The sequence below is a fragment of the Chiloscyllium punctatum genome, chromosome 2, assembly GCF_047496795.1.
Source record: "Chiloscyllium punctatum isolate Juve2018m chromosome 2, sChiPun1.3, whole genome shotgun sequence".
NCBI lineage: Eukaryota > Metazoa > Chordata > Chondrichthyes > Orectolobiformes > Hemiscylliidae > Chiloscyllium > Chiloscyllium punctatum.
In genome coordinates this window covers 147,707,670-147,721,646 of record NC_092740.1, presented here as the reverse complement: position 1 = coordinate 147,721,646, position 13,977 = coordinate 147,707,670, and the positions used below count along the sequence as shown (strand labels likewise).

The following is a 13,977-nucleotide window of genomic DNA, read 5'->3' as shown; positions in this document are numbered from 1 at the left end:
ACTGGGACTTAAATCGTACTTGAATTCTTGTATTACGATTATTTTAGTTTTGTCTAACATTTAAGAAAGCAAGATCTCTGTCATTTGAAAACATTTGTCCGGAGAAAGCTCAAGTATTAAACCTCAACTTATAAAATGGTAGATAATCGCAAATTACAGCCTGTGGATTCTAGTGGACTTTTTATTAAATCATCAAGAGAGAATGGCAAAAGAAAAAGTTGCAATTTTACAACTCATTAATAAAGCACTCAAGTTGTCCTTTTTTATTTATTCTTCAGGGATCAGCATGTGATTTACTTCAACAAATGTTCCTGCATTAACTTGAATTTATCTGGTGCCTCTAACACAGCTCATAGTTCCAGAGCAATGCACCAGATGTACAAAATAGGCACTGGTAGACATTTTGACAAATGGTCAAATGCTTAACATCCACCTCATATGACTGGGCAGAGGTTTCAAAACAAGTCAAAGAAATAGAAAGACAAACATAAGTTTCAGAAAATTATTCCAGGGCATAAGGGCCGAAATGGTCATCAATACAGAGGTTTGGATGGACAAGACCCAGGTTTGTGTCAGCTCAAGGGTGGAAAATCAGGAGGCCAATCAGAACTGCACTACCTAGAATTTGCAATCTTCATCTACATCTCAATTCAAATGCTTACAATATTTGAATGTACGCACTCTAACTTTCACCCCCACTGTTTAAAAGTTAATTTTATAAAATATCACATCAGTTTGCTCATGCTTGCTTATTTGACGGTCAATATTTGACACAAAGTTTTACATGGCTAAGAAGGAAACTTAAAAGCAATTCTATGATTTTTCAGTGTCAGAATGCATTGTGTACTGTAGTGTTGACTTAGTTGATTTTAATCACAACAGAGCCAGAGATTGATGCTGTCCAAACAGTTTTTTTCCAGCCATAGGTGTGGTCACAGAATTTGCCACATGCACAAGTTAAAGACAGTTTACACACATGCAAATTTATATGTTATTCACATGGTAACCTGTGTTAACATTTTACAATTATTCACTAATTAAGTGCTCACACTCATTACCACCTTAACATATAAATATATCCATTAAACTATTTTTAAAAACCTACAAATGACAAGTCAGAGCACTCATCCAAGATCTGCACCTTATCACAGTTCAATTCATAATATATGGATTTAAGAGAAGGGGTGGAACAACCATAAGACTTTGTGCTGTTTTAAAGTTATTCTTTAACAGTTCAATTCAAAACATCACTGTTGAACAATGTTTTTATATTTTACACTGAGCTTCCAACTTAAGGAAAAGTGAAAAGGCAATTCGAACAGTTTATTTTAGAAAAGAAAAGTTGATATGGCAGCTTTCCATTAACAGAGGCACTTAAGGTGCAACATGTTCAGCAAATGGTTCATAACACAAATCAGTACTTAATACCATGAGCTGAAAAATGTGTTGCTGGAAAAGCGCAGCAGGTCAGGCAGCATCCAAGGAGCAAGAGAATCAACGTTTCGGGCATATGCTGCCTGACCTGCTGCGCTTTTCCAGCAACACATTTTTCAGCTCTGATCTCCAGCATCTGCAGTCCTCACTTTCTCCCACTTAAGACCATGAGTCAAGTGACAAAGAAATTTTACCCGAGGCAAATTATGTAATTGCTCCTTGAATGTTCATAAAGAAAGTCAAAGACAGAGGTTCACTGTTGGAATGATATTTGGGTCAGAAAGCTGAAAGCTCAGCTATTATAGGAGGCGAGATGTGCATCAGTTGTGGGAGTGCTGCACTTTTGACAGTTTTATTTCAGTTGGAAATTACATCCATCCTTTAATACAAAATTAAATATTCCACAACACAATTCCAAGAGCATACAAATTCACCCAGTAACCTGACCAATATTTGTTCCCTCAAGCAACCTGACTGTAACTTGCAGTCTAGTCATTGGGTATTGACTTTTCTTTTCAATTCACACATAGGATGTGGGCATCACTGGCTGGGCCAGCATTTTATTGCCTGTCCCTAGATACCCTAAGATGATGATGAACTACCTTCTTCACTCACTGCAGTCCATTTGGTGCAAGTGAACCCACAATATCACAAGGGAAGGACTTCCAGCATTCTGACCCAATGATACTGAAGGAAATTTGATAGTGCTCCTGGCTCTGAGTGAGGTTAAAGTCCCACCTGCAGGTTGATCAAAGAACAATTTGAAGTCAAATAATCTGGTCATTCAGAATAGGATTATATATTGGTTATTTTGCTGAGAACAACATGACTGACCTGCTTGCTTACTTTGAAGTATAATGGTTACTGCAAGGTATCTATTCAGTTACAAAGCACTTCAGTGTACTTAAGTGTACAGGCCTCACCTGTACAGCTGCAACATAACCTTCTTGCTTTTAAACTTAATCCCTTTAGCAATGAAGGACAAAATTCCATCTGCCTTCCTAATTACCTGTTGTACCTATAGACCAGCCTTGTGATTCATGCACACAAGGATACCCAGGTCCCTTTGCACAGCAGGATGCTGCAACTTTTTACCAGGACAAAGTGAGGATGCAGATGCTGGAGATCAGAGTCGAGAGTGTGGTGCTTAAAAACCACAGCAGGTCAGGGAGCGCCCAAGGAGCAGGAGAATCAACGTTTCCTGATTAAAGGTTTATGCCCGAAACGTCAATTCTCCTACTCCTCGGAAGTTGCCTGACCTGCTATGCTTTGTCAGCACCACACTCTTGACTGCAACTTTTCACCAGTCAAGTAACAAACTTTTTTTTAACTGTTATTCCAACTGAGATGGATGACTTCACATGTATTAACATTGTATCCCACTTGCCAGACCTTTGCTTACTTGCTTAAAGTATCTATGTTCCTCTGCAAAGTTTCACAGTCCTCTTCACACTTTGCTCTACCACTCATCTTCGTGTCACCTGCAAACTTTGACACACTACATGTGGTCCCCACCTCCAAATCATCGATATAAATTGTAAATAATTGCAGTCCCAACACTGATCCCTGAGGCACACCACTAGTCACTACTTGCCAAGCAAAATAGCACTCATTTATTCCCACTCTGTGCTTCCTGTTAATCAACCAGTCAAGTTAGATATAAAGTCTGATATAAACAGTACTACAAGGTTTCCTACTACATAATTTTTGAATAATCTAAAAAAACCAATACATGCTCTGTAATATTTACAGTTCAAATAAATTGAAAATCTCAGTCTTAATAGCTTGCACTCGTTTGCAGTTTTAACTATGCAGAGGGTGTTAAATAAGTTCCAATAAGTGCTGTATCACTTGTCAGTACATTTCACACTGCAAGTTATTTATACCGTTCAGACAAAAATATGCAATTATCAATAATAAACTGAAGTATATTTAATCATTCAGCAATTTGAAGGTCAAACAAAAGATCCTTTTACACTACAGATCAAACATCCAAATGCTTTTGTTTGTATCCTGAATATTAAATTGCCAATATCCATGATACAATGGTATCCAAGACATGGAATAAAAACAGAAGAGAATAAAAGTCTCCAGATCAGATTTCATTACGTCATTCATTTCCATTAACAACCTGAGCCACTGGGTAACATTTTGGACAAAAATTCATGTTGTAAAAGTCTGCCTGATTATTGAGAAGATGTATAACTGAAGCATTGAAATGTTTTTCTGATCAATCAGTAGGCATGATTACAAATAACAGTGGCAGATCTCCTTTCTGCCACAGAATACACAGTTCCTGTCTAAATCAGTACAGAGAAATTGTATAAGTTTTCTTCACATTTGATTCAATTGGTATTTATTATTAGGATGTGAAAGTTATTAGAAAAGAGAAACAGATTTGTTACATGTCAAAGACCTTTTCACAAAACGTCTGACCTATTGTCTATTTCCACAATTCCTGCTTTCATTTCAGACTTCTAACATCTGCAGTATTTTCCTTCCATGTAATTGGCCTCCTCCAATCAAAAGCAGTACTCATTGCAGAATAAGCCAGCATTGCTTTTTAGATCTAGTACCTGAACGCTTTTTAAAGTTTATCACGTAATGCCAACCATTTAACACTCCGTTTCAAAACAGTCCCAAATCATTTCTAGTTATTGATAGCAATGTGCATGCAATGCAGCATTCGTTATGGACAAGGCTACCTTGTCCATCGTGGCCAAATCTAAGGGCATGTAGGAAGTCTTGCAGCAGTGTCTGGAAATCAGAGAACAAGAATTTGTTCACTTTTTTGACAAAGTCATAAAGGAGGATCAATATATCATTATGATTCATGACTTTTCGGTGATACATCCTATCTATTTGCTCAAGCAGAACATTTTCATAAATTGTACATTCTATACATAGTCAAGAGAAAATTCATTTATCATCAAGTAATTGGAAAGCTTCTAAATCAATTTGCATAATGTAAGCTATATAAACAGGTCATCATACTTTACATACAAAATGCTAGTCTTGAAAGCAAATCAAAATAAGGTACATGCCCTCTCTCAAAAAGCAGGTTGGGACATGTTTGTCACAAACAGGAATATGCCAGGAATAGGCAAAAGAAATTACCATAACTACATTATAACCTGATTAACAGAATAGTTTCAACTGAAATTCTAACAACTGAAAAATCTAAAGACAAATTCACAATTAACATGGAAGCAAATCCCAGATATTTGCTAGGCCCTAGAAACTTATAAATACAACAGCATTCATTCTGGCAAAGATACATCCTACATGACAACACTTGGGCCAGTACGATAGCACAGTGGTTAGTACTGCTGCTTTATAGTGCCAGGGACCCAGGTTTGATTGCAGCGCTGGCGTTTGCACATGCTCTGTTATCATGTGTTTCCTTCCACAATCTACAGACGCTCAGGTTAAGTGGATTGACCATGCTTAAAACAAAAATGTCCAGCAATGTCCATGGGTTTGCAGGTTAGAGGAGTTAGCCATGATAAAACCTCCACACGGGGTTACGGGGATGGGCATCAGTGGGGTGCTCTTTTGTGAGTCAAAGGACTGAATAGCCTCGTCCTGCACTATAGTGATTCTACAGCAATATTACAGGCTTATTGCTTCACAAAATTAATTTCTGGGTCAAAAATTAACCAGTAATTCAAGTTACAATTCTGAATAAAGCAGGACTGGAGATTACTGTCCACCCCCACACCATGTCGACCTGAAGTGCAGTTTAAATGTGATTAATATTTTTAAAGCATCAGCAGAAGACATAAATGACAGAAAATTAGTTCATCATATAACAGAGCTGTACTCACTTTAGACAGACAGGTTAAGACAAGAGTCAATGATTGTGCACTTGGACCAAAGACCAAGTTCAAAATATTACCGTCAATAACAAAATGTGACTCGCTTGCTAGAAGTAAGCACATCATTCAATCTGCAAGTTATCCCACACTTCCCAGTTGTGACTTCAACAGCTGTGGTAAAAAAAAAATGTACATTATACCACACCAGGTCATCAGAATAGAAATACTAGAAACCCATTTTCAACTTGGAATATAAAGATCAAATGCAGCAGCCCAGTTCCACTGGTGAGCAGCGAGCTCCACGGAATAGGCACAGGAACTGGAGACTTCTGAAATATATGGGCAATTTGGAGTAGAATGTATGCACATTCATTTACAGACGTGTTAAGCAATAAACTGCAAGGAGAACAGAACGAGTGTGCACAATTTCTTACAAAGGGCAAGCAAGGGGCAAAAATGCAACAGGTGAAATATGAAGGGTGGAAGTGTAAAGTTATCCACTTTGGCTTCAAAGAATAGAGGAGCAAAATATTGTTTTTAAATGTTGGGAACCTGCAAACAACAGTATTCAGAGGGATGTGTATACTTTAACACTAAACATAAACCAAACTTAATAAACAGGTACAGCTTACAATTAGGAAAGCATATAATCTGTTAAAGAAGTAAAGATGTATTATTGCCATTATCTGGAGTCTCAATGAGACCAGAGAGTGCTCTACAAAATTTTAGTCTCCTAACCCACAGAAATGTAGTGCAATAGAAGGCCGCCAGTCTGTCAAATTTTCAAGAATAAAAGATAACCTAATTGCAACCCAAGATTCTTCAGGGATTTGACAGGATTACTGCCAGGAAGATGTTTACTGCTCATGAATGAGTCTAGAACTTGGAAAACAGTCTCAAGATAAAAGGTTAGGCCTTTTAGGTCTGAGATGAAGAGAAACTGTTTCCATCTGTGTTGCAAAGTTTTGGAATTCTGCATTTCAGAGAATTGTTCATGCAATTCTTGGTCATTAAGTTGGTGGCTACTTTGACCCTATACTCTACAATGCATAAAGCACAATATACATATGTATGGAGACAGAAAGCAAAAGACCGAGGTTACTTGTGCAGAAAGTTGTTGAATGTGAAAAGCAGATGGAAAACAACTCAAAAGACAGACAAGTTCCTCACCTTGCTAAAGAAAGGCATCAAGTATAATACAATGAAGTTATAAACCTTCATAAAACACTGATTCAGCAAAACAAGTATACTGTGTCCAATTCTGGACAAGACATTGGAGGAAGATGTGAAGGTACTGGAGGGTGCAAAAAATATTTTTAAAAATATGAAGTTGGTCATTTCTGCAACCAGCCAGAAGAGTTGGGACTGTAGAGAAGGAAAGGCTGATGAGAGTTTTGTTAGAACTGTTCAAAATCACGATGGAACTCGACAGAGTAGATACAAAGAACAGTTTTCATTGGATTTCCAGCATTCACAGTTTTATTGGTTCTTACAAATGAGCAAATCACGACTACTTCAGAAATTGTCGCGATACAACAACTGAAATGAGAAATAGTAATAAAAAATGCAGATGCTGAAATCAAAAACAAAAACTGAAAATGTTGGAGAAACTCAGCCGATCTGGATCATCTGAGAGTGACAGCAGAGTTAACTTTTCAAGTCGAGTGACCCATTCTGAAGGATCACAGGATGCTGCCAGATCTGAAAGTTTCTCCAGCAATTTCTGTTGTTTGTGTTTGAGAAACATTAATTTGATTTTAATTTTTTTTCCACTTTTCTCTCAGAAGATATACAAATTTTACTTCCTAGTGTTCAATCAAGGCCTACTAACCACATTTTTTTCCCCTAAGTCAGAATTACAGACACCTATTTAATCTTGGTTACTATGGATCTTCTAAGCAAGTGCTGCCCAAAACAATATTAACTTATCCATTTGGAGACAAACTGAAAAATGACTCAAACCTGAGCACATGATCCCTACACATATTCACAAAGCTTGTGTATATACCTTAACTTTTGAGTCGGTTGGTAAAATGGCAAAACAAAAAAGCAGAACATATAAATGCTTCTTGGGGGTTATGTTTACTTTACCCCTTCGGTTATCAGTTAAAAAGTGTGTAACAAGAGGAAAAGCCAAACTTCACCACAGCAAAGGGCATTGTCGCTCTGTGCAGATCAAACACAATAATTGACATCCATCATGCCAGGAAGAAATGCAAACCAATAACCAACAGTTCGAACATGGAGGTAGGCAATTAACAGCCAACAGAGAGTTGGACCGTGTATTGGAGTATCATGTGAAGAGAATCAACAAGTCAGCAAAGACACCAAAAACTAAAGTCATGAATTAGACAGAAATCCAAACACTGGCAAGTGATACAAAAAGTGATTTCAGCATAAGTGATGTTAGAAGTTTGTCAAGTAAACATACATATTGCATATACCTACGTGCTTTGCTGATGACTGTTTTATACTAAAGTCACGTGGGGGGGAAAAAAACTGCATTGCCATCCAAAGGCTAATTAGCAATTTCTTTTGGCAGACATTGACCTAAAAAATTGCAAATTGCATTTGTTCAGCTCTCAAAAGATTGGATTTTAAAAAAAAAGTATATGAAAGCTCAAGATGGTAATTCAATAACAAGTAGTAAATGCCCGGTACTCAAACTCAAGGAGCAATGTCATTAGTTATCTTTTGATCAAGTTATAGTCTTAAAACACCAGCCCACATGGCAACTATTATGGTCTTAAAACAATAAACTCAAGCTTCCCTCACCTCTGGTAATGGTATAGTAAACAGGCTTGCACTCAATCTCTAGAGATCCAAAATTTCTTTTGAACGCTTCATGGAATCAGGTAGTGTGGAAACAGGCCATTTGGCCCAATCAATTCCACTCCAAAGAGTATCTCACCCAGACCCATTCCCCGACCCGATTACTTTACATTTCCCCTGACTAATGCACCTGACCTACACAAACCTGAATACTATGGGCCATTTAGTATGACCAATTCATCTAACCTGCACATCTTTGGACTGTGGGAGGAAACCGGATCACCTGGAGCCAACTCACACAGACAAGGGGAGATTGTGTGTGTGGAGTTTACACAGTTACCCGAGTTTGGAATCTAACCTGAGTCCCAAGTGCTGTGAGGCAGCAGTGCTAACCACTGAGCCACAGTACCGCCCAAAAAAAAGAGAAGTCATGAATTGAAACAAATCCAAACACTGGCAAGTGATAAAAAAAGTGATTTCAGCAGAATTGATGTTAGATGCAAGAGTTCATCAAAGATTCATTAGGTTGGTTCCTCAGATAGGAGTCCTCCGACAAGAGGATGTGTAAATGGAGTCTGTACTCTCTGGCCTTCAGAAGAATAAAAGGTATTCTCATTGAAATATGCAGGTTTACTATGGAGTTTGACAGGGAAACAACTTCTTAGTACTTCTCTCTGGCTGGGAATTTAAAACATGGGGAACACTCTCAACTTAAGAGATTGGTTACTTTGAACTGTGACAAATAGATTTCTCTTTGCCTATCTTTGCAATTATCTCCCACAGAGTCTGCACGTGCTACTGTTTAATATGTTCAAGATTAGAACAGACATATTTTGTTTGGAGGGAATGGAGGGAGACTGATAACAGGTTTTAAATTTCCAGCCAGAGACCGATACAAAGAAGTTGTTTCCCTGTCAAACTCCTTAGTAAACCTGCATATTTCAATGAGAACTCAACTTATTTTCTTAAGGCCAGAAAGTATGGATCCCATTTATTCATGCTCTTGTCTGAGGACTCTCACCCAAGGAACCAACTTCACATATTTTGCCATACTGCCTCTAAGACATGTTATCCTTCCTTAAATATCAAAACACAAACAGTACTTGGTACTCCAGTTATGCTCTGATCAAATCACAATACAACTACAGCAAGACATCTTATTTTTGTGCTTCAATCCTCTTGTAAATAAGGATCAATGTGTCATATTAAGCCTTCCTTTCTCCAATGTTTATAACTTAGTGCAAAACATAATATATTTGTCCTTTACAGTTAAAGCAAACTTTTTCATTACAAAGCATCGACAAAGCCGTCAATGCATTAGCCTAACTGCAATTAACATTAAAGCAATGCAAAACAATGTACACAGCAATTGCTGACTATAAACAAATCCAGAAATTAAACTCAAAACTCAATGAAGGTTTCTATACAATTTTGAAAAGTTATTATGGCAGCCATGACCTTCAGTTGTTTTTACAATTCTTACGTTTTTTCTGACTTCTGTTCAAAACCATTGTTCTCAGGCAAAGCACAAAGATGTGACCCTTTATTATCATCCAGTGTCCCTTCACTTTAAATCAACTGGAAGGTTAAAATAACAAGCTTAAAGCAAATGTTAAATAGTGCAAGTACAAGAGCCTACATCAAACAAAAATGAAAATGAAATTAGATTCTGATTTCTATTTCATGGTTAGAGCATAGCCCTTGTAAATCCCTATGGTGTGCATTCCTTAAAGTTTTGAGGTCAAGAAGGGTTCATATACTCAGCACAATTGGAATGGCTCAAAGTGAGACAGAGAATCAGCCCAACAGAAATAGTCTTGATTCTTTGTGTGACGTGGGTAAAGCAAAGTTCAGATGGCACTGGGCTAAAAGGGGGAAAACAGTACTAACATACAACATTTGAACCCAAGAAGGAGATAGAAGTCAGCGAATTTCTTTCCTCGTCTCTCAAATGTGCAATGATGTTTCAAAAGATATTGTTGAACAGTCTTTATTTATTGAACATAAAACAGTCCCACAGTTGTGGATCTCAATACTCAGCTCAAAATCCAAGTTCATGAAATTGGGCAGAGCTAAGTGCTGAAAAGGTTTAAATCTCTGACAGAGTGAAGTTATTTTAGGGTTAAATATCTAGTATGTCACACATGTATTTTGCAATTCTGCTACCTAAACCTACAAACCCCCTCCCCAGACATTAAATTGCCCTGAGAACAGAGAGCTGTGAACATAGGTTCATCCCCATCAAGAATATTTTGAGTGCAGGTGATTGAATGTTTCTTGATCAGTTTCTGTTTTTAGATGTAGATCATGACCAAAAGCTTCACCAACTTCAAGTCTGGGTCCATGCTCACATTCCATCGATACCAAAATAAATGCTGAGACAAAAGATTTGTAGGGATATTTGAGTTGAATTTAAGCCGAATTCTGTTTTCTACAGTTTTATCAAGGAGAAAGAGTTTGCACAGCAAGGAGGACATAGGACCATCTTTACCTGAAGACTGAACAAACCATTGTCACATGTTCTGCAGTACAGATGGTTATCCAGATCTTGATCTGTGCCTGGCAAAAGATCTGATGAACTCTCCAATAGAGTAAAGTCAAACATGTGACACAACCAAAACAAAACATTGCATCACAAACCAATGTTGAGTGAACAGCTATTCTCAAAACCAGGTTACTGAGCAATCCATACAGTTAATTTCTATCTGTCCTCTATAAAGCCACACATGCTACAAGTACATGCCAGACTACTGTTGCCTAACGATGGCAGAGTGGCAGAGGGGAGAAAGGGAACTCCAGAGTTTATGACTTCAAAGGTTGATTGTCCAACAACCAATGGTGCAGCAATTAACATCAAGAATATGCACAGATCAGGATTGAAAGAGTACAGAACCATTAGACTGCAGGAGGCTGACATTTGACACATGTCTGTGCCAGCTCTCTAAAAACTCAATTCACAGAATGCCATTACCTGGAACCCTACCCTCTATTCTTTTGAAAAAAAATCACCTTTTGAAAACTCTGATCAAACCAACTTCCATCACTACTAGGAATTCTAGACTTTAACCTATCACCCTGTGAAGAAGATTATATTCATGTCAGATAGCTCAGAAAATTGAAGGTTCCAGATACGGGATGAACACATGGAAAAATTTGATAATGGATGAGAATTAAGAAATCAAACATCGAATTAGTATTACTCAGAGCAAATGAAAAAAGTGGGTGATAACAAAACTTGAGAATTTGGTCACAAGCAGCAGTGTTCCAAATGAGCTTAAGTTTATGATAGATGGAAGGGTCATGTTGCACACTGACACTGCCACCACCTTTAGATCAGGGACATGTGTTCAAATCCCATCTGCCCCAGATATGTTTCATAACATGTATGAACACATTGATTTAGATAGGGGTTTCTGACACAGTGATGGTGTCCTGACCTGTGAGCCACAAAGTCTGGACTCAAGACGCAACTGCTCCAAAGGTGCCTTAAAATGTTGAATAGGATGATTAAAATAACTGAAAAAGTGATTGTGCTCATCTGTCATTTTCTCAGTTACAGTATCATTTGTGTCCATCTTCCACTTTTGATGTCAGAGCTTGATGAAATTCATTTTGGGCCTGTCTGTGGCATGGTAGCCTTGTCCCTACATCTGGTCTCGAAGACCCAGTTCAAAGTCTCATCTGTTCCAGAAGTCTGTCAGAACATGCCTGGAAGCATGTGAGTATTTCTTTTTCAGTTGTCAAGTCAAGTCCAACTGGATTTGAAATGTTTCTCTCTCCACAGTTGCTGCCAAGCCTGCTCAGTTCTCTCAACTTATTTCAGATTTCCAGTAACTGCAGTATTTTACTTTTATTTATGTCATTGTATGTCAAAACAGTTTGATTAAAACATCTACGACAGATGGATGTTGGCAGCCCAGCCAGGAGTGCCACGAACAGCCAAATGTGAGATGATAAGTGTTTTAATGAAGATTTGGCAATGATGAATTGAAGCAGGAGCAGAAGTTGGTAGCATCAGTGTGACACAAATTAGTGTCCTTAAACTTATATCTGCGTCAAACACACTGTCAAGTTCATGAACTGATTCTTAAGTCCTACAATAATAGGACATCTTAAATAAAGTCACAGTATGCATTAACTAAAATTCTGTACCATAATTCCACCTCACAACTGCACAATACTCTTACAAGCTACCAATTCACATTTGTTCAATTCAGCTTCAATCTCTGTTACAAGCACAGTCATACACAGTTCAGAACAGAATCCTACCGACTTGTATCGCAAATAATGTGTCATTTCCATGAACTTAAAATAGACAGGCAGGAGGCTGGAAGAACACAGCAAGCCAGACAGCATCAGGAGGTGAATAAGTCGACACTTTGGATGTAACCCTTCTTCAGGACTGAAGAAGTCAACTTACCCACCACCCAATGCTGCCCGGCTTGCTGTGCTCTTCCAGCCTCTGCAGTTTCTTTGTCCCTAACCACTTTCATGAATTGTCAGAGAACTGAATTGTTCCATGCCCTGTCAAGATTCAGGATCTTAATGGTCAGAAAAGTTAAGATTGGAATAAGACCATCTGTGTCAGGTCGTTCATGTTTAGGACAGTAGAATTTCATCTGCAAGCAACAAAACACCGCAGTATATTTGAAACATCGGTTGAAAAGCTGAAAAGATTTGCAGGAATTTCTCATATTTAAATCCTGTTCAAGTTTGCATTGCAGTAACTCTAATTGACATATTAGAGTTTCGATTCCTAGGATGAAATTAACAGATTTAGCTTCCTAAGACTTTCGACTTTCATTTTGAGCAGTGTCAATCCATACTCTTTATCCTGACACTGGTAGGATGTACAGTTCTGACGATCAAACGAAACTAAAGCCCTGAACTCTGGATGGAAATAACCTGGTTTGTTTTAAGTACTGTAAACATCTCCCTTGACACAGTAACGAGGATGACTGATCACTGGCACTGAGCCGAGGCAACCAACAGGTCTGTTCACCTGCAGCGTCTCTGATCTCACCCACCGGAAACCTTAAGAGGAGGAGAAACTGTAAAGGAAAGTGCTTGGGGGGGGGGGGGTTGGGTTTGGGTTGGGCAGAGCAGAGCAGAGAGAGAGAGAGGCGGGGATGGAGAGTGGGGGCGGCTGGAGCTGGACAGAGTGTACAGCAGTTGGACTGCAGGCCGGGACACACTCGCTCTGAGGGAGGATGACCTCCTTAGACCGAGCCCCCGCCCCGGGGCTTGAAAACTCATCCACCACCCGACAGGCTTCGCAGGCAAAACCCAACGGAAGCGGCCCGCTCGCCCAGCCAAAGTTTGCTTGGGCCAGGCGGCTGACTCCTGGGTATAAAGTGTTGGGGCTCATCCTCACCTGTCCCGGCCCCCGCCTCCTCCTCTCAGCGAAACGACATGAAGGGAAAGCGCCACAAGTGGAGGAGCCGCAATCTAAACGAACAACCACACTGCAACTGGCGACACGCGTCTGCCGCGTTGTATTTCCTCTTCCAAGCTTGACCTTTGTGCTCCGCAGCACACTCACACACACATAGGGCACTGCCCAGGTCTCACCTCCTCCGGCTCTCTCTCCGTCCCGCTTAGTGCAACGCTCGACCCACCGCTGCCGCCATCTTTGTTTGTGACTTCTAACTTCACCCGGACAGGCCCCGCCCCTTCAGGATGATTGACAGGTGAGGACTCATCCATAATCGCCACGCCCACAGGCTGATTGACGGTAGTAGGTCACACTGCCCCGCCCCCATAGGGTGGCTGACGGGTAAGGATCACACGGCACCGCCTCTCCGGGATGATTGACAGACTAGATTCACAATGTCCCGTCCTTGACTAATGATTGACAGGCGAATGTCACGCTGTACCGCCCCAACAGAATGATTGACAGATGAGGCTCGCACTGTCCCGTCCCAACAGGAAAATTGACAGTTGAGTGCCCCGC

At 39.5% G+C, this 13,977-nt stretch overlaps 1 protein-coding gene across 9 annotated transcripts in view; it reads right to left on the bottom strand.

The window, feature by feature from the left end:
- The window catches only part of dennd4c (DENN/MADD domain containing 4C), a 152,286-nt gene extending 138,578 nt beyond the window's left edge, over positions 1 to 13,708 (bottom strand). For 3 of the 9 annotated variants that reach the window (XM_072590103.1, XM_072590120.1, XM_072590130.1), the window contains exons 1-2: positions 13,596 to 13,675; positions 5,333 to 5,423 (exon numbers count right to left, since the gene is read on the bottom strand). In XM_072590103.1, coding sequence (XP_072446204.1) covers positions 5,333 to 5,378 — 46 coding nt within the window. In that variant the 5' untranslated portion in view covers positions 5,379 to 5,423; positions 13,596 to 13,675. The other 6 variants (XM_072590138.1, XM_072590159.1, XM_072590150.1 and 3 more) reach the window with 4 other exon arrangements.
- Between the last annotated feature and the right edge of the window lie 269 nt (positions 13,709 to 13,977).